The sequence below is a fragment of the Erigeron canadensis genome, chromosome 8 (genome assembly GCF_010389155.1).
Source record: "Erigeron canadensis isolate Cc75 chromosome 8, C_canadensis_v1, whole genome shotgun sequence".
Classification (NCBI taxonomy): domain Eukaryota; kingdom Viridiplantae; phylum Streptophyta; class Magnoliopsida; order Asterales; family Asteraceae; genus Erigeron; species Erigeron canadensis.
In genome coordinates, this window is record NC_057768.1 from 49,355,255 (window position 1) to 49,377,394 (window position 22,140).

Below are 22,140 nucleotides of genomic sequence, written 5' to 3' on the forward strand. Positions count from 1 at the left end.
GATTAGCAATTCAAGTTTGTGTTTCAAATATATAAATAAAAATACAATAATTAGAGTTTGTTTTATTTTTCTTTATTCATTAAAGAAAAAGCGAATTATTTACATAAATACGGGGTAAATACGTAAGTTATTAAAGAAAAGAAAGGAGCCCACATAAAGATCTTGTAACGTACGCATTCCTTCCAAACTGGCTGAAAAAAAAGATCCCCAAAATTTGAACGCGTTAAATACCCCCCAAACTGAAACTCAACTCTCTTTTGAGTTTAGTATTTTTATTTTTTTTATATATTATTCTCTTTCCAAAACTAAAAATTCGTTTTCCCGCTACTCGTTCCTGATCTAAATCAAATCTCTCTCTAAATATCCGCATAAATTAAAAAACCTTTGTTGTTTCATTCTCTTTCTCTGGCGGTGGCCTCCTCCTAAATCTTCGCAAAAGCCCTAACAAACAAACAAATCAAAGGTAAGCAAGAAACCCTTTGTTTTTCAAACTTCTTTCAATCTCTCTCATTAATTATATCTGACGGTTATGAATGAAACCTTACTTTATTTATTTTTATACGTTTAACGTTTCTTTTCTGTGATTATATATATACAAACTCACACTCATAATACAATGTATATGTATATATCTTTCTTCAATTTAAATCTTTTCCTCAATACTAAGTGAAGAAAGCTTCAGTGTATGTATTTCTTTTATTATTAAATCTTTTTATTATGTTTTTATTTATAATAATAATGCTGATTAAATTAGTTCTATTCAAATGTTGTCGGTGCTTTATTACGATTTAATTTTTTCAATTGGTTTATTAAATCAAGTTTCCAGATTTTTATTTTTCCTACCCCTTTTTTGATGAATCATGAATAAAAATGTTTGCTTTTTTTTTGGATTTCATAATTTCAACTTGCTCTTAATTATAAATTACATTAATTTGTGTTTTCTTTTTTATCTTTGGATTTTTGTTGTTTGATGTAATTTATCGATATCGATATTGTAGGTAAGGTTATATATAGATATAGATATAGATGTGATGGTTAGTTTAAAGGAGGAACTGCACACTTTTGATTTGAGTAAAGAGGTTGGATTCCCTTCCGGTTCGTCGATTTCTGACAGTAGTTGCGATGCCAACACTCCCAGATCTCATTGCAGCCTCGGGTAAAAAGCTCTCGACTTTAACTTCGTATTTGACTTAGCTTTAATGTTTTTGTTGACCTGTATTTGACTACATTTATGGTTTTACCAAATGTTAAGGTTAGTATGCAGTTGTTTGGAAACTCTTTAAACTAGTGCTTAAAAAGTAGCAAATCTTTCAGTGCATTGTTTAGTTAATAAAGTTTGTTCTGGTAATGTATTTGGATTTGTCACAAGTATGCTTCAAAATACATAATCACTACTGCCTTTTGAAAATAAGATTATTGATGCAACTTTTTTTTTTACTTGTGCTTGTAGAAGTGTTTGTCAAACTAAACGTTCATCACAAGCAGGTTGGACAGACGAAGAGGTTAGTTTGTAGCTATATTGTGTTCTTATAGATAATGTACATTCTTTCCAGGTTTATTTTCTGGTTGTTAAAAGAGATGATCATATGTCTCTGGGAATCTGGAAATGTCTTTGTAAAGTATTTAGCTACTTTAGAGTTTATACTTAGATGTAGGGTACTAATATTTTTATAATTCTGCAATTCAGGACACTATTTTAACTAACGTGGTCAGGAAGTACAATGGAAGGAACTGGAAAAAAATAGGTGAGTTTCTAATCATGTTGTTACTTTGCTACATATATTATGCATTTATCAAATGGTAATTTGAGTAGCAGATAGTGGGTTAATGACTTCTGAAGGGCATATGTGTGTTTAACTTTTTCCCCCTTTTATTCAAAAACACAATTTGGTTAAGATCATTATTACAATGTCATAGAAGTTCATCTTATTTTCTGTTTTTACCTTTTGTTGTGAAGCTGAAGCAATTCCAGGACGATCGGATGTTCAGTGCCTGCATCGTTGGCAAAAAGTTCTCAATCCTGAACTAATTAAAGGACCTTGGACTAAAGAGGTATCTATAGTCTTCTTTTTTCACAAGGTTTTGTTTTTGTATGCACTGGTGCTTTTATTTGTTATATGGTGAAATAAGTTATTAAAATTTTATTTTCACATGTCTATTCAGGAGGATGATCGTATTAAGGAGTTGGTTGAAAAGCATGGTTGTAAGAAATGGTCAGTTATTGCAAGGCATTTGGTTGGTCGAATTGGTAAGCAATGCCGGGAGAGGTAAGCGCTGTTACTCTATTAATCTGCTTGAATTGTTATATTTTTTTATCAAGTTTGTGTGGTTTTAATGTGGGAGATTTGGTATGTTAATTATTTTTTTACTTTTTATTATTTTTATGTACTCAAGAATACCTACATACTCTGTATTTAGCAAAAAACTATGACCAAGTGACATTCTGTTGACTTTTCTCAAATACATAATAGTATAATACTCTGTTTTGGTGCAAGCTGCAGTTTACCTCTGAACCATATTTTAAGTTTAAGATTTATGTTCTACTATCAGCCAACTCATATTGCAACTCGTATCGATTACAGTTATTTCAGCGGTTGTCTTTGATTGTCTAATACTTTGAAACATATTCTATGGGTTTTAGGTGGCACAACCATTTAGATCCAGCAATAAAGAAAGATGCATGGACAGAGGAGGAGGAATCATCACTTGCATATTACCATCAGATATACGGAAATAGATGGGCTGAAATTGCCCGATTTCTACCAGGAAGGTGCTAATGAAAATGCCTTTTTTTAAAATAAATAAAAAAACAACGCCTTAGCATGTAATTTACATTAAGAGATCTATAGAACCTCCAATTATAATCATCACTTACTTGACACTCTCTAATATGTTCTCCATCGGGTTACAGGACTGACAATGCAATTAAGAATCATTGGAATAGCTCAAAGAGGAAGTTGGATCTAAACATGCCGCCCGCTTTTTCTACTAAAACTGCATCCCCTGAGCTTAATTTAGCTAAAAAGAGAGACAGGGGATGGTCAGTAGTAGAACAAAACACCTGCGAGAAAAAATTATTTCCCCAAACCCCTTCGGAGAATGTTACAAATATTTGTTCAACAAATTTGGGTCTTGGTATAAGTAAATCTGGTATGATCAATGAGGATTGTCTAGGGTTTGCTAGGTATGCAAAAGTCCAGAAACGTGAAATATTGACATCCCCAGAGGTTCACATTAGTGTCAAGGATCCGAAAGGCGAGACTTCTCCCGTTCATTCATTTTTAAGTCTATCAATTGGATTTAGTAATGATAACTCCCAGACAACTGAGAATCCTGTAGTTTATGGAACACCTCCTTGTGGCTCATTGCGTTACCAGCCACCACAGCTCAAGAATTTTGCCTTTTCATTAGAGGATGGTGGATCTCCAAGTGCCACCAATAGTTCTAAACAACAAAATGGCCAGCTTACTTGTTCTACTCCTCCTGATCTTGCACTAAGCATCAGTGTCAATAGCAGCAGTCCGGAATCTATTTTAAGGAACTCGGCATTGAGCTATAGGAATACTCCTTCTATCATAAGGAAGAGAACTCCAAGCAAGACTGTTAGTGACAACTGCTCGTGTCCTTGTACACCTGGTCAGCCACAAATAGCTTCGCCTGATCATGAATGCAGCAAGTATTTCAAAACTAGTCAGTCTGAAAACGCAAAGCATGGTTCAGACTCATGGCTCCATAGGTCTCAACCATCTCTCGGACGGCGTTTGGACTACATGTTTGATGCAGAATGGGACCCAACCATTGTCAGATGTTGCACCCCAGGTTCTGTTACTCCATCTTCTAAAGCAAATGTGATGCTGACTCCTTGATTTAGCTTAATTTGTAAGTCTCGCTCTCTTTCTCTCCCCTATTCGTAAATGTATTTTAGAGGTTGAAAATGGGTGGGTCAGGCAGTTTGGGTAATGGATTAAAACGGGTATGGGTCAAAAGGACCACTTTTTGCCCAAAAGGTTAAAAGTTTTCATAAATGTGCCGAAATTGCAATATTTCTCTGTTCATGGTTTGAATGTGTTCTTACTTTGTTTCCTCTTTTTGGTGGGTGCTGGGTGCAGATATAGTAAATGGCTCAGGACAATCTGTGATATATATATAGCAAAGAAGATATATATTGTGGTAATGGTGGTTGTGCAATGGAAGCTGCTAGCTTGGTAGGAATTCAGGTGGGAAAACTGCTCGTTTTGCCTGAGACTTGGTTTAGTTTCCGTCTATTGCAAAACTTCTTCATAGATTAATAAATGGCACCATGCTTCTTATGTAAATACATTTTTGTAGCTGGCAGACAATTTTGTTTTGGATTTGCAATAATTGAGTATGGATTTGTCAAAGGGTACTGCTATATTAGTAAATGGTTTGCGTAAATCATTGCAATTAAGCTGAAAGGGGTTTACTCTTCTTTGAGGTTGGATGATGCTCAGTCTGACTTTCTCCATTTTCTTCATCTTCAATATGCAGATAAAAAATAGTAAAATAAGAAAAATAATTGTATATAATAGAAACTTTTAAATTTTAATGTATGTTCATTCTATACCTTTGTTAGGGCCGTGCTTATATGTCGTCTTCGGGAGCGTCTTCAAGCCACAAGGACGCAGACGACAATAGGAAATGATCGTCCGAAGTCCTGCGTCAAACTTGTTCTTGCGGTAGAAGATGGGGGACGCTCCAACGTGGGGCCCATTAACGCCTTAACGGTTCATTGCAAAAAAAAAAAAAAACAAAACCATGTTTGTTTTGAAATGAAACGGCTAGTATCCTCCAAACCGATTTAAAGTCCTCTTCTTCTTTAAAAAAGACTTTGTGCTCTTCTTTCTTTACATCAACCGAAAACCTTCAAACCATCACCCAAAATCAAACCATACAACCAAACCATGCCTAAAAAAAACACCCAAAATCAACAAAAAAACAAGAATGTTGCCGATGACATGCTTCAAAATCTTCTTGACTTTCCTCCACCACCCTCACCGCCAACGTCGAGCTTAAACCTACAAGGTCAATCTTTCAACTCCCAAATCCCACTCAACTTCGGTTCACCATCGCGATGTCGTATAATGTCAACCTGTATTCTACTTCGTTTTACAATAATCTTGAGTACAACCCGATCGAGGGTATAAATAGTGCCAACAATCTTTTGTTATTGCAACAATGGCAAGCTGCTCAAATGTTGCAACACGCAGCAGCCGCGGCAACACCACCACCACCACCACCACAACAGCAACCGATTCCCGTTGACGACGAAGTGGAAAATGAAAGAGCGGGAACTAGTGTCGCTTCTGCCACTCCTGTAGAAGAGGAAATCGCGAAACCATCAAAGCGGTTGACGAAAAAAGGCAAGGAGGTGGCAGAAAAGAAGAAGTGGAGCGAAAACGAATGTGTGATATTGACTAGGAGTTGGGTGCATGCTACCGAGGATGCCATCAAAGGGAATGGGCAAACAGAAAACGTGTTTTGGACAACAATTGAGAGATTGTTTAACACCGCATCAAAAGAAGGTTACCGTAACATAAGTCAACTTCATGGCAAATGGAACAAAATCAAAGCCGGTTGTAAGAATTTCGGGGCTGTGTTTAAAAGGTTTAGCGACGAAGGACGTCAAAGCGGGGCGGACGAGAAACATATTTATGATGTCGTCCATGAACAATACAAGCGGGAGTATGGGCCGAGTAGATTTACGTTTGAGAAGTGTTGGGAAATCTTAAAAGGTTTTCCAACATTTTGGAATGACCATGGAACACAAAAGCAAGTGACGTGGGTGGATTTGGGTGACGACGGTGAGCCGGGGACACAAAACCCGGCTGTTGACGACTTGTTTGGAGATGACCCCATTAAGAGACCATTGGGGCGTAATGTTAGCAGAAAGTTATCCCAAAGTTCTGATGCAAGTTCTAGTAGATCATCCACCGGGTCAGAGGCGCTACTGAAGCTCGACGAGATGCTCAAGTTACAGAGGGATGCGCTACAGAAATCAGAGGAAGATCGAAAGAAGTTTGAAGAAGATCGGACGGCAAGGAAAGCTTCTCGTCGCAGGAAGGAAGTTAGGGATGCGTTTAACTTTCTTCAGAACCCGGTGCCCACAGATATGCCTAGGAGGCAGTTGAAAGCGCTTCTTAATTATCGTAAGTCTTTGATGGATGAGTTTCTAGAGATGGGTGGCAGTGACGACGAAAACGAGAGCGACGAGTAGTTCTTATGTTATTGTGTTGTTGTTGTTATGTTTTAAAATAAATTGTCGTTATGAACAATCGTTACGTTTTTAATCCTTGTAACTTTTTTTAATTAAGTGTGGTGTGGTTTAATAATAAAATGTGTTTTTTCAATTAATTAAGTGTGTTTTAATGTTAAATATATATAAAGTTATAAAAAATGTTAAAAGAATTGATAATGTGGTGAAGAAGTTCTGAAGAAGTTGTCCTTATAGACAGTGAGTGTCTTGAGGAGAGTCCTGAGAAATGTGATGCTAACGTGGCAGGCAAGATGTCCTGAGGACGGCCTGCCTAGAAGCACAGGCCTTAGAAACTAGAAGCAATCATTCTACCTTAGGTAGAGGTAGTTAACCTCCCTATACACCATCGAAGACGGTATTAAGACCTAAAACCCGTGGAAGACGACACTCGATGTTATTCACTTTTTTGTTTTTACTTCATTCTATTCTAAAGCTATATTAATTAATTGATTAAAAACTGAGTTTGCTTTTTTGATAAGTTGTTGCTTGATTTGTTACGATTGATTAAACGTATTAGTGGCATTACCACCAGAATTACAATTTTTTAGTGTATTGATTTATATAAACGAACAAGGTTTCTTCTATTCACAGTTATTGAGGATGCTGAGTTTTTAACTCATATATGAGCGATTTAACCAGGGGATCTTTGACCTTTTGAAGCGTTTCTTGGTCACACTCGAGATGTTTACCTAGGAAGGTTTGACCAATAGACTTGTAAAAACATCAGCCATGCTCGGAAAAGGTCTTGAGAGAACATTTAGCACGGTAATGGAGCTATTACTCATAACACTTAATAATGAGGTAACCTCTAATTTAATGGACCAGATCATAGCTTAAATACATAACTGTCAGGCGTGGCTTTAATTGAACCATGACCCTCCACTCTACACTCCCCAAGACTCAGCCTCTCGCTAGTCGCTATTTTTCGTAAACCTGCTCTACTTATGCCTAAAGAAAAATTCAAGAAAAAAATTACTCCTTTCCTTTGTTAAGCTCTTCAAGAAAAGTTACGTCGCCTGCTTTTCCCAATAAATGGTTAACTAACGTTTTCAGTGTACAAACTTTGATGCATAACATACACGTCATAATAACATTATTGCCCATTTTTGAAAATTTGGGTTTAATGAGTTGTGCACTATTGACTGTAATTAAACACACAAGGATAGCCATGGGGGACATATATCATGTAAGAGAGAGGATACATGAAAATATTAAACATTAACGAACGGGTAATTATTATTTTTTTTACCAAAATCAATAACATTGCTTTCTATTATTTCAAAACACAATTCGCATAACCCAGACATATATGGTCAAATTATTATTTTCATACCGTGCTACATAACCTTTAGAATTTCCCAACATTAAGAAATAGTTTTTATTTATAAACGATGAAATAAATAAAAAAATCCTGTTTATTTTAGAAACATAATCTTTTGATTTAAGTTTTATATGAATGTAGATGTCCTACTTCTTCTATATCGTTTGAACCTTATTCTTTTTGGTGTAATATAAGCTAACTCGGGTAATATTTCTTACCCTATTATACCAAAAAATAAAAGTCTAACCCGATTATCTTTTTGTTAAAATGTTTATTTAAAAAAATTTGAACTTGATACCTATTAACAAGATATTAGAATGCATGACCACATTATTGATTTACTTTAGGAATTTTATTCTTTTCGCCACTACTTTATAACATCCAAACATAGACAAAGAGTTATTGAATTTGACAAGTAAGAGTGTGTAAAAAATAGAATAAAAATAATTATCACCTTTTGTTTCTTTTGAACATTCAATCCTTGGTGCTTCTTAGACATTAAACAACTTGGGCAGAATATGAATGCTGAGATTTGAGGGAAAAAACCTACAAGTTTGTCACTTTTGGGGATTGAACCTAAAATCTATGGGTAACCAATGATGCCTCTTCACAATCTCAAAACAATTTGGTGATATACCCCTCCTTCGGCTATACGAAGGATAGCCCAGATGAAGCCTCCACACAAAGGACCTAAGTCCGGAGGTAGTTAAACAATTGATGATAGACTTAAATCATTCCCAAAGATAAAAAAAAATTCATAATTAATGAGTATATATCAAGCTTTTACCAAATTAACTATAAAAAGAAACAAACCAGATAATTATGGTATGATATAATGAAATCCTAAAAGAGAGACAAAACCCTAAACTTCTTTTCCAAGTTAAACCTCTCCGGTAAAAAAAGGTTAACCTTCTCATTAGACATGAGGACAATCGGCCGAATAACACATATAAACCTAATTGGCGTCAAACTACCCTTTAGGGAATCACCAATAAACCCCTAAAACAATAATCACATATCCGCAAAGAAGTTCCCTAAGCTCACAATGTTCTAGACGCGATTTGATGCTTAATCACAATTGTCAGTTGATTTGATACTCATTTATTTTCGTCCACTCGGAGACAAGCTGTTAGGTGTCATTTAGAGGATGTTTGAGATTACGTTTTAAAGTTATTGTTTGATTATTACGTTTGTATAACACAAATAATTTTAAAAAGTATTTGGATGAAAAAGTGATAATCAACTATGAAAATACAGTTTTGAAGAAACATGTATGCATATACATACATGAGAAAAAGCAAAATTTATTTTAAAAATGTAAAATTTATTTTGAAAATGTAACACCAAACACCCCTTCTAATTTGATTTAAGAAAAGAAATTATTTTTGCCTCTAATCTCGTTATCTGTTGCTTTCAAACCAAAGTGGACAAGAAACAATTTGGTACTGCCAAGAAAGAGTTGGAAGCGAAGTGGGGACTCCATTGCGTTTATTAAAGTTTGGGACCCTTCAAAAATTACGTTATCCGTTCATATAAAATGTATAGTTTTTAGGATTAAAAAAAATGATATGGGTACTACAAGAGTACAAAGTGTTTATTGAGCTACCATATATATATATATATATATTATATATATATGCATTATCAACTTGTTTAGTTTGTAGTAATATCTGTACAATGTTGTAATTTAATAAAAATCTCTAGTAGTCTGATACAAATATCATTTCTCTTAAAAAATGATTAGAAATGCAATTAAAGTTTATTGTATTATTTCGCTTGTTTTGTCTATATTTGTGGAATTAGCAAATACTTATGTTGGAGTATACATACAATAATTAATAATATGAAAATGACTAATCATACTAACAAAATAGTTTAAAAATCTTCCTAACACTTTAAGTAGGTGCCATGTGGTATCCATTAATTCTCTTTTCTAATCTTGTCCCTTGATTTTTCCATATGTCATCGTCCTACTTCAGTCCTTGCACTCTCTATCTTCTTCCAGCTTTAATCCTTGCATTTTAACCTGTTTGCTCATACAACCAAAATAAGTATAATTGCATAATCAAGGTAAAGGCATGAACTTAAAGTTAAATTTGATCGTTGCTTCTTTATGATACAAGGACAATGTTTAATGAAGACTCACCAAACTCCCAAAAAGCTCATTAGTCTCTATATTGGACCGTCTTTAACGCTGGGCGTATTGCCAGCGTCTTCCGTCCAATACGCCGGAAGTTCAATGCGGTGGGTTAAAAGCGTCGGCGTTTTCGTCAACGTATCCCCCAGTGCGGATGTCATCGCGCTGCCACTCTTGACGTATTGGCTTCTTTTATCTGTGCATTTATTATGTATTTATTAATTTTTCATTGTAAATCCAGATTTGTTAAAAAAAAAGTAATTAACTGTGTTTTTTTTTGTGTTCAACGAAGAAGAAGAAGGGTTTGGTGGGGGTAAGTCTTTTCGTCCACTTTCTTTTTTATATTATAATTGTTTTTTTAATTTACACCCCTTTGAATAATATACTTTGTATTTAAAACCCTTCTAGTATTACTAAGTGTTAAAAGCAGATCACTTATAGGAACTTTTTGGATTTTACGTTTTGATTTTTGATTTAATATAATGTGTTTTACAATTGTATATAATGTAGCTTTAAAATATTGATATAAATGATGACGTGGCATCAACAAACTGAGTTTTCAGTGTGGGGTTATGATAAAATTGATTCAGTGTGGTGAGTCAGTGTATTTATGACGTGTCATCAATAAACTGAGTTTCAGTGTGGTGGGTTAAAGATGGTCTTAGCATCCGATGATCAATCTAACCGTGATACCCTCATGACATATATCGAAGTACGTATTTTTGTTTTGGACTGTGATACCATTTAATCATTTATGACAATTAAGGTTTATTGCAAACAAGGATGGTACTCGTGTAGAATTAGTGAAAAATCTAGGGATGAGAAAAAAAAATCTCAAATCCCGATTCCGTACCGATCATGTCCTGATCCCGGTGCAAAAAGTGATACCGAGTCCCAAGTGGGATCGGTACCGGTACTCACTTTTGGGAGTTTCCGGGATTGGTACCGGCCGGAAATACCGAGCAAATCCCGATGGTCCCATTTGGTCCTACTAGCAAGGATGTTCATGATATATCTATATATTTATGTATTATGATGCCTAACAATTGAATACTTACACTTATTGAAGACGGTGGCTGGTGGCACAAGCTATGGTATTTATTTTCATTGTGATCGAGTCTTTTAGTTTTAAACTTGAAGAAAGGATGCTAGATGTTTATGCAGATATCATCTAAAATGTGATGAAATTCTTGATGCCTCTTACTAGAAAGTGTATCATATATATAATATAATAATATATTATCAAGTTACTAACTAATTATCCATGATCAACATAATTCATACGCATGCAGCGAAGCTAGTAAATTACGGAGTATAACTTTTTAACTATTCAAATATCGTAAATGCTTATATCATTTTAAAGTTACTAAACTCTTTCTGGAGGCACTTTGGCAGTGTGGCTCTCTATTCAGTATATACTTTTCCCTATAGTTTGATGATATATCAGATAGTGTATTGGTATATGGCTTTATATTAAAATTCTATATATGTTCATTTTATCTATTTCTTAACATAGATGACTTTTCTTTCGTCGACTAGTATAAAAGTTATTTGTTGGCTAAAATTCGGTACTAGTCTGGATTTGGTTCCGAAATCCCGATCCCATACCGATTCATATGAGACCGGGATCGGTACTCACTTTTGGCCAATTTCGGGATTGGTACCGTTGGTACCGGAATCGGTACAGGACGATACCAGTCTCATACTCATCCCTAATAAAATCTTTCATCGCTCTTTCACATATACCGAAGTACGTATGACAAATAGTTTTGTTTTAGAATCCACAATATTTTTGGAAAAAGTACAAGTATTTTGAAGCATATACTTAACTAAAAACTTGCTCGCGTCTTGTTTACTCGCAGTTTGGATGCACCTACTAAGTTACTGGATAGTGGATCTACTCATAGCAAAATGATTAATATTTGTAAAATATAGGCCTAAAAGTATATGTATAATAAGGAGAGATTAACACATGACAAATTTAATAGTAAAATTAATGAAATAAAAAATGTAGAATCCATATGTCAAAACTTTAATGCATTAGACATACTTTTAGGCAAATTATTAAGTATATTTATCATTATACTTCCATTATAGCTCAGTGGTTAAACATCAGTTTTACATGTTGGAGGTATCGAGTTCGAGACCTGTGGGAAGGACATTTTGAGGGAATTTCACAATAAAGTCTTTCAGTGAAGCAGGTTTGAGTCCTGCAGAGGGGGCATGGTTTTATCCCAATTAAATGTCGTGCCTTCGGGCGGTTTAGTTGGGGTATTGAGGGTGAAGGGGCTTCTAGTGCGGATCCAGTTAAGACAACGTAAGCTAGATCCCTCGTTACGAGCAAATGATCCACACCTTTCAAAAAAAAGATATATTTAACATTATCTATGCTCATATAGGTTTAAATTCGTGCTCATTGTTTATTTAGAATTGGTCCTTGAGAGTTGAGAAATGGGCATTTTGTTAGAATATGAGCACATAAATAAATAACAATTCACGAGTACACAACAAAAATAAAGGTATATGTAATACTATTAATTAACAAAAAGAGAATCGAAACGTGTACCTTTGCGCAAAGCTTGCAATAATATTATTATTATTATTATTATTATTATTATTATTATTATTATTATTATTATTATATTATTATTATTATTATTATATTATTATTATTATTATTATTGTAGGGTTTAAAGTAAAACCCCTCTACAATCGTACGTTAGACACCATTATACCGTATGTTAGTACCCGATCACGATCAACAAACCCCTTTGTATATCACCCTTCATTTGAAAGCTCCATAATCCGAAACCCATATGAAGTCGTTTAACAAATACAAACTACGATTAATGCATAGCTTTAGTTATGTAGTTACATATATATGTTTGAGTGGAATGAAGCCAAACACCCTTAAAAAGGGCTTCGATCGAATACATTAAAGAGGAAAAGAAAAGGGTTTAATTATGTGAAGGAATGAATAAACCCTATAAAATTAACCCACTGGGAATTATTTAGGGTTTAATAGCTTGATGACCAAGTTAATCAAGGCCCCAAAAGCTCTTTCAAATCCGGCACCCCTTTATTAGGAAATTAGGGTCCAACACTAATTTCTTAATTATCACAGAAGCCCTTCTCATTTTAATTAATAAACACTATTATACTTTTAATTTAGTTTATTAATCATTTCGTGATCAAATTAATTAATATATTACTTTAATATACTAATTAATACTCCCTCCGTCCCAAATTAAATGTCCAATTTTGACTTGGTAAGTCTTTCTTCTCTAATTTTGACCGTAAATATTTTTGTTTGTACAATATAATACTAAATGAAAGTTATATTAATAAAAAGTACATCTAAAGCTTAATCTATTCATATATTTTACATCAAGTATTGTATAACACAAACAAAAATATTTACAGTCAAAGTTACAAAAAAAAGACTTCAATAGTCAAAATAGGACATTTAAATTGGGACGGAGGGAGTAATATAGAGTTACCATGTCATTTCGTGTGACCCCGTAGGCTTAAATTATTTTCGGATATGTGTTTATTATTTAACATGATCACACTGCAACACATTTATCCAAAAGACCACGAGATAAAAGAAAACTTTTCGTCAATCTAAACTTTGTTATCACATAAAATTTGTTTCATGGCATATCATCCTTTTAATTAAAACTAATTAATGACTTTTGTTAATATGGGTTGTCATTAACGTATATAAAATAGTTAGTACTTCATAGAATTTAAAATGTGAAGTTTTGATATTTTTTTAAGTCCTTGGTTAGTTAATATTGATATTCCATAACTGCTTGTTATGCACTTTGTGTTTATTGCGTCATTTGAATCCAGTCGTGATTCGTGATATATCTGAAATACTAAACTTATCTAGCTAACTTCACACGATTATTGTGAAATATATCAATGAATATCAATGATTAATCAGATGGATGAAATATTTGGACTCTTCAATTACTCGGATAAGGATAAAGCAGACATATCTTATAAGGTGTAATCAATTTGGTGGCGATAGATGTATTATTATACCGATACGAGTAACATAATGCGCGTTGTACTTTTATTCTTGTGCATTATTTGAGGAATTAAAACTTAATTATATTCATGTATTAATATCTTGTCTTTATATAATGTAGTAATAATGTATTACTCTATAGTTTTGGATAAGAAAATGACATATATAGCTCTTAAATAATCAATTAGAAATCCGGAACTATCTAATGTAATTGCATTAAGACCATGAAGTTCAACCTAAAAAACTATAATCTACATTTAACCTCACAACAGAACTTTTAAAAATGTATATATACTATATATATATATATATACTAGGTTAAGCATCCGAGTATTACTCGCATAGTCTTCAGTTCTGTCTAATGGACGGATATCTCTAAATATATATATATATATATAAGTTAAATATCAAAATAATAAATAACAAAATAGGTAAAAAAAAATTAAGAAAACATGAACAAAAAAAATTTAAAAGGACTAACCATTTTCTAGTAGAAGAAAAACCATAATTAAACTACAATTGACAACAAACTAAATTAAAAGATGAAAAATAACAATAGCATAACAATTTAATATCAAATAATAAACAAACACGAACAAAACACTATTTTTTTTAAGTGATATAAAAAAACATACGTTTTTTTGTTGGGAAATTTATTGTACTTGATTTGTTTATTAAAGATAGAAAAGATGTAAATAATATGAATGAAAATGATTAATAAAATTTTAGGCTATAGATATAAAAATTTTTAAAAAAAGGTAATCAGATAGTAATTGTATATATATTTATTGAAAAAGTTTTAAGATATTTTATATCTTTAAAGTTTTAAAAAATTTATTTTGATAAAAAAAGATTTATGATAAAGTTTTAAATATAATTATTTATTTCATAAGCAAATAAAAAATAGATAAAAAAATCTAAAAAAAAAGAGAGAGTGTTATGCTTAAAAAGGGGTTTAAGAGGTGCCAAGTGTACCCCATTCCCCAACCTCTTCTTTTAATTATAGTATATATATGATATAAAGCATTTTCAAATAATAATATCACCATTTTATAAAGTTATAATTAACATATATATATATATATATTCTATTAATAATATTGATAAAAAAAAAGTTACCCCTACACAACTTATTTTTAGTATATACAATAATATATGCATAATATAGTTGTACAGTACAACTGTCTGATGCATAAATTATTATGTATGACAAAAATATATTGTGTATAGATCACTTATCTTTTATTTATATCAATTAACTATATATCATAAGTTATAACGAAAATTAATATGTTTAACTCACATAATACGCAAGAAATAATTTTGCTAATGAAATAGTAATATTATATTTTTGGAAACAACAAAAGTGTTATATTAGAAAGGGAAAAAAGGAAACAATTTATGAGTAAGCATGTAATAACATCTTAAACAACTACGACTGTTGTGTTTAATATTTCCCATTATATTATAAACAATACCTATATCGCTTCTACATTCTAAAATTTCTTTTTCTCTCTTATAATATATAACTAAAAGTTTATTTTTAAAACTCAAAAATAGAAATGTGAAAGTTTAATTTAAGAGGAAGGATAGTTATAGAATTACATGAGTAGTCATGTATCCACTATATAAAACAAACAAAAGAGAGTAACAAAAAGCCAAATAAAAGTAGTTAATTTTTGTTCTCAAATTCAACAATATATTTTGATTACTACTAGAGAAATTTAATTTTATTAGATGCAATGATTTATTGTCAGTAATTTATTAAAAAAAAATTTAAAATATATATTATTACTTTAATATTGTAATTAGTTTTGGAAAATAATACTTTGTTTTGGTTAGGGATGAAAAAAAATCCCCAATACTAATCTCGTTTTGGTCACATCTTAATCCCCATATTTGACAGATGATCAAGTTACATTGAGATTGAGGCCGAAATTTGTTTTTTTATGGTTTTCGAAAATAAAATCAGGACGAAATTTTGTTGATATTATCCGAATCCTGTAACAATACCGTTTTATACAAGACGAAACTAGTATCACAATTTGATGATTTTCTAAACATGTTAGAGGGTACCCAATGGTTACCACTCATCCATCAAAAACTAGTCTCTATCAGCGTCACATCAGCAAAAAAACACTCTAAGGACTAATCTCCTCAAAATGCACCCAATGGATTCATCCCTTAAGGACTAGTCTTGGACCCACCAATTATTTAATTTTACCCATTTATCCAAACTTTACACTTTTAACCCTTTAAAATTATAACAAACTAAAACATACCCAAATAAAAAACACTTTATTCACACATAAAAACATTATACAATTTATTTTAAAAATAAACATTACAGTACTTGAAACATTGCACAATTTATTTAAAAATAAAGCAAAAACACGCATAAAACATTACACAATTTATTTCTTCATCGCATAAATTGCTTTGGCTCTTATGATAAAATGATTCAAAGTGATGACTGCAGAAGCTAGTTGTTGCACAGCAACTTGTATCTTCTCGATCTTCCCCTGCAAATACGTAAAGTATTGACTCTCAAGATTGGTACAATACTCAGTTTGTAAATAATCAATTCCCCTGCTAATCGTGGCTTCGGGAAGATGTCAGTCAAAGATGATGACGAGTAACCGAAACGTTATTATGTATTTCGTGTTTTAATCATGTAATTTGTTCTTTAACTAAGTCTTTTAATCATGTAATGTCGTTTGATAATAAAATGTGTTCTGATAATAAAATGTGTTTGATTTTTACAAAAAAAGTAGTCGTTAAAGGGACTAAATGTGACACTTCTAGGAACCAAATTGATACAAAGGTGACAAAGGTGGCACTTAAGGGACCTGTTTTGCCAATATTAGAAACTTACAACTATCCGTTGCATTTAAAAAAAAAAACAAACAAAGCTCTCGTCCCTGCAGGAACGAGCCACCCGGACGAGTGAGGCGGACGAACGGGGAATGAGTCCCACCCAACGGTGTGGACTCGTCCTTGTATGTCGAACGAGGCAATGGACGAACCATTGGCTACTCTCTTATCGCCCATCCTAGTTATGATCCATTTCCATAAAATACAATCCCATCCCATCCATTCCAATATCTATGTTATTACCAGTCCTAATATCTGTACGATGTATGGTAAATATATAGATTGTATCATAATTTTTTTTTGAATATGCCTCGTACATGATTTGTGAGTATGAAATAAATTGTGGTTAAAGTAAACCGTTGATCGAAGCTAAGTTATAATAAACAATAATGATAAATATAATATATGTTTAGTTAAAGTTTTAAGTTACCTTAAATTTTTAATATCAGAACTTGAAAGCATATTTCAATTCTGTTTTAGTTTATTGGTATATATAAAGTAACAACCCCACCTCTTTTCTCAAATTACAATTTTGAATTATACAAAATACCTTACTTTATTTATTAGTTTAAACATCTCTATCTAATATACTTATAATACCTTTAATGAAATAATTTAATAACATAAACTTCTCAACCTTTAGAATAATTACAATAACACTTTTAATATCAATTAACCATTATTGTTGCCTCACCACCAATCACTCTCACTGCTGTTAACACCACCGTTGTCTTCGGGAAGGGATTTCCTCAAGTTGTTTTCAACTTGATAAATCAAGTTAGAAACATCTTGGCTCTTGGATGAAAATTAAGGGTCAAGATTCAAAGTTAATCTTTGAATCTTGACATTTTATTTTAATCTAAGGGTTAAGAATTATCTAACATGAGGCAACTTGAGGAAATCCTCTCCCGGTGTTTTCACTAACATCATCACTACATTGCGCAGAGATATGATTGGTATAAAGTGAGAGAGAGGTCCAGCACGCTATTCCAAATATAAAAAACCGCCTTCCTTGATTTGCTCAATTCGTTCTCAATTTCCCCTCTCTCTCTCTCTCTACCGTTCAAAAAAAAAAAATAAATTTCCTCTCTCTCTCGAAAAGAAGAGAATATAATAAAGGGAATATTTGGAAGGAATTGCTACTGACTTTCTCTTTGTAAAAAGTAGCGAGTGAAAAAACAAGCCCACGCCCTCCACTCCACTACTGCACTAGACTGGTGATGGATTCAGCAACGACGATGAAGATGATATTAGTGACGGGTGGGGCGGGATTCATAGGGACCCACACAGTTGTACAGCTTTTAAATCAAGGCTTCGGAGTTACCATCATCGATAACCTTGATAATTCCGTTCAAGAAGCTGTTCATCGTGTCAGGGATTTAGTCGGCCCTCATCTCTCCAATTTCCTCCACTTTCATTTGGTATTCTCTATCTCTTTATTTTTATATATGCTTAATTTCTCCTTCACCAGAATCCGGCGATTAATTTCTATTTTTTTATCTACTGTACTTAAAACTTAATAATAATAATAAATATTATATTAGTCAATTAATTTATAATGTGTGTTTTTGTATTGGATGTAATTAGGAAATTTGTTACAGCACATGATGATGTATGTATACTTTTGATTTATGTGTTAAATTAAAGTGAAAGAAAGTAGTAACTGACATGACTTGAACAAATAAAGCATATTCAATGTATATCCAATCCAGTTTCACAAAATACTAATACTACTATATTGATAGTGACATTTAAATCATTTTACTGTAGCTTCTTTTTCCCCCCCTTTTTTCATAAAAAAAAATATTTAAGATTAATAATATACATATTCAGTAAATATCTATACTCCTCTGTAGGTACATAAGTAAATAAAATTTTCTGTACGGAGTAGTATTATTTATAATCTTGTAGTTGTGGAAGAAGTGAGACCTTGTAAATAGAAGATAATTTTTTCTTTTGTTAATATCGAGTTGAGATTATGGATTTTGTTTACATGATTTCTGTATGATATCGAGTTAGGTTCCGTTATATCTTTTATGCATAACAAATTAACAACTATATTTGGTAGTAATTGTGGTTTGTTTGGTGGCAGGGCGATATTAGGAATAAGCAGGATTTGGAGAACTTGTTTTCTGTGACTAAGTATGTCTTCGTATCAATAAATGCTTTTTTTTGTGCTACTTACTACTACTTTTTACGCATTTTATCTTTAAGTTTCGTGTGCGTGTAATTGGTTTAATGGGATGTAGGTTTGATGCTGTGGTACACTTTGCGGGGCTGAAAGCTGTGGGTGAAAGTATGGCTCATCCATTTCGTTACTTTGATAATAATCTGATTGGATCGATTACTCTGTACCAAATCATGGCCAAATACAATTGTAAGAAGGTTTGTGCTAAATCTATGAATGGTTTCAGATACTGCTGTTAGCGACTTTTATTTGTCATTTAATAATGATAATTATCTTCATCATATATATATATATATATATATATATATTCTTAAGTGATCATCCTTTTGTTTGATTATTGGGTCTGCAGTTGGTTTTCTCGTCTTCTGCAACCGTTTATGGACAGCCTAAGAAAATCCCGTGCGTTGAGGACTTCCCTCTGAAAGCAATGAATCCATATGGACGAACCAAGGTAATAAATAATACTACCTTACTGCTCTTAAACTTGTTCTACATTTACTAATTTTTTAACATTTGTTTGCTAATTTTACTTATAATAGTGAGTTAATCTTTTGCAATTGAATTCTTTGTCCATCTTTTATGGCTTGATCAGTTGTTTCTTGAAGAAATTGCTCGAGATATTTACACTGCAGATCCAGAGTGGAAAATAGTTTTGCTGAGATACTTTAACCCTGTTGGAGCTCATGAGAGCGGAAAACTTGGTGAAGATCCAAAAGGCATTCCAAACAATCTTATGCCTTACATACAACAAGTAGCTGTTGGAAGATTACCAGAGTTGAACGTATATGGTCATGACTATCCTACAAACGATGGAACTGCAGTATGTATATATTGTTATTCTGCTGTTATGTTTCTTTTCCTCTGTTATGTTAAGAAAAAGGATTAGGCTGCATTTAGTAGAGATTGTCAAAAGTAATTGCACATGTTTGGTTAATATTCGCCTAAAATACGTATATGATTTTTATGATTGGTAACAGGTGCGGGACTACATACATGTTATGGATCTGGCAGATGGTCATGTTGCTGCACTTAGAAAGCTTTTTACAAAAGAAGATATAGGTCAGTTACAATAGTTCCTTACTTCACATGGTGTCATTGATGATCTAAACTTTAATTATTGCTGACATATATAAGTTATATATACCATGTGCTTTAGGTTGTTTTGCCTGCAACCTGGGGACCGGTCGTGGGACATCTGTTCTTGAAATGGTTACTGCGTTTGAGAAAGCATCCGGAAAGGTCCTCCCATTCTTAACCATGTGATCCACTTGTAGATTATGTATCACTAACAACTTACTAATTTCAGAAAATTCCTATAAAATTCTGCCCAAGAAGGCCAGGAGATGCAACAGAAGTTTATGCGTCCACTGAAAAAGCTGCAAGCGAGCTCGATTGGAAGTACGTTATGACACACTGTTTTTGTTCTATGTGAACTGCATGATTCTTATTCCATAGTTTTTTGGTTTTTTTTTTTTTTTTTTTTAATAAATTATGGATGGTGTTTCTTTGGTTTTCAAGATCCTTCAATTTTGTTAGTAGAGGTGAACTAGGCAGGTTGGGTGGGTTGGGTGACGGGTCAAAGAAGGTAACGTTGGTAGGGGTTTGGATCACGTGGAACACCTCCTGCCAATTTCTGCTACAATATTATCAATAAATAACCTGATTTGTAAATATGAACAGAAAATTTTTATATGTACAATAAAAATCTGGTTTTCTGGATTAATGATTAGGTAGGTTCATACACTTGGAGGTTGCTTTCAATCCATTTGACACCTTTTTTTAATCTATATAGTTCTTTTTACCCATTTGACCTGTTATAGATGAAACATAACCTGGATCTAAATAATGTACTCTTTGCTTATCATTGATTCCATATAACCATGTGGTTGTTTTCATCTGTTCTTTTAAGACGTTTTGTCATATTTCAGGGCGAAATATGGCATAGAAGAGATGTGTAGGGATCAATGGAATTGGGCAAGACAGAATCCATGGGGATACCAGGAACCACCAACCAAGTGATACAAGGCTGTGATACTCAAGTATGAAGGTCAATTTACTCTATTGTCATCGTTGCTTGTGTTTCTGCTGTGAATATTTCGCAATAATTGTTGTTTTAGTCTACGTGTCGAGTCAAGTGTTCATGGTTAATACAAAGCTTTGAGTACCTGCAAGATCATTTCTGTTGGTTCTTTTATTAGTTTTGTGAATATGTTTTAAGCAATTTGACGCAAGTCAAGTAGCTTGTGATCAACTCATGGAGAAATAAATTTGTGTTTCATGAGAATGTGAATTTGATGTACTTTACTAAAACAGTGTCACATTATAGATAGTTGTTCAATAGCATGATCTATAAGGGTCGGGTAATGTTCAAGATGGGTAAGATGGGGTGGGTTTGGTGACGGTTCGAAACTCGGTCTTATTAAAATACACAAGTTTTGTATGGATTGAATTGACCTATCCTTTTTGTCGGTTCTAACTTCTTGCAAAAACTAGTTAATCACTAATGATCAGAAAAGGTGGTAACGTTAATTGTCATACGTTTCTATCAACTCATTAGTCATTGTCTCATTGATAAATAGACGGTCAAAATCGTTGCATCTGAATGCGAGCTGTGTTTTTGATATTGTAATATTATTTGATTGGTTCAATTGCCAGAGATTTAGTATAGCCATAGGTACATGAAGCTTGTAACTGTAGTTACCAATGAGACTCCTAATTGTCTTCAGGCATATTCATTTCAAGAGGATCATTTAACCTGCCATTTACGTGCAAATATACCGATATATTAATCTGAAAGTATCATTTTGTTTGTATAATAATTACTTGTGGGAGAAGATGTGAAAGTATAATTGCCAAGAATTCACAAAATGCATGGGATATTTTTCAAAGTGCTAATCTATTCATAATGCCAGTTGATATTGTTGGCAATTATTACTAAATAGTAAAATAATTTTGGATGAATTATTTTACAAACTCTAACCTGATATTCATTGGTGTGAGGTTCTTTGATAATTCATTTTTATTGGCAAGCTAGTGCTAATCGGTTGTTTAAACTGGGTTTCATCACATCCCCACAGGATTAAACCGGGTTTCATCACATCCCCACAGGATAGGCATTCGATGGGAGAACTCTACTGGGCTCTCTACCATGGGAAACAATTTTTCAACTGACAATTATCAAATCCCCAACATAGAAGATAAAATAGTGGATGACTCATCATTGAATCAACGAATTTTAAAGTTTAGATATGTTTACATGCAATATGTAAAATGAAAATTAGATCAATGGTTTCTATTTTTAAAATCAAAT

At 32.8% G+C, this 22,140-nt stretch overlaps 2 protein-coding genes across 2 annotated transcripts; both read left to right on the plus strand.

Annotated features, from left to right (window-relative positions):
* Positions 1-1,009: 1,009 nt before the first annotated feature.
* Positions 1,010-4,382, plus strand: LOC122580162 (transcription factor MYB3R-5-like). The gene is made up of 8 exons (XM_043752434.1): positions 1,010-1,156; positions 1,451-1,502; positions 1,688-1,745; positions 1,958-2,052; positions 2,164-2,267; positions 2,642-2,770; positions 2,912-3,879; positions 4,110-4,382. The coding sequence occupies exons 1-7, from the start codon at positions 1,032-1,034 to the stop codon at positions 3,864-3,866; spliced, it is 1,518 nt and encodes a 505-aa protein (XP_043608369.1). The 5' UTR covers positions 1,010-1,031; the 3' UTR covers positions 3,867-3,879; positions 4,110-4,382.
* A 13,276-nt stretch (positions 4,383-17,658) lies between these two features.
* Positions 17,659-21,114, plus strand: LOC122611061 (bifunctional UDP-glucose 4-epimerase and UDP-xylose 4-epimerase 1). Its single transcript, XM_043784016.1, has 9 exons — positions 17,659-18,063; positions 18,735-18,784; positions 18,892-19,027; positions 19,180-19,281; positions 19,423-19,650; positions 19,808-19,889; positions 19,987-20,069; positions 20,137-20,228; positions 20,759-21,114. The coding sequence occupies exons 1-9, from the start codon at positions 17,863-17,865 to the stop codon at positions 20,847-20,849; spliced, it is 1,065 nt and encodes a 354-aa protein (XP_043639951.1). The 5' UTR covers positions 17,659-17,862; the 3' UTR covers positions 20,850-21,114.
* Positions 21,115-22,140: the final 1,026 nt, after the last annotated feature.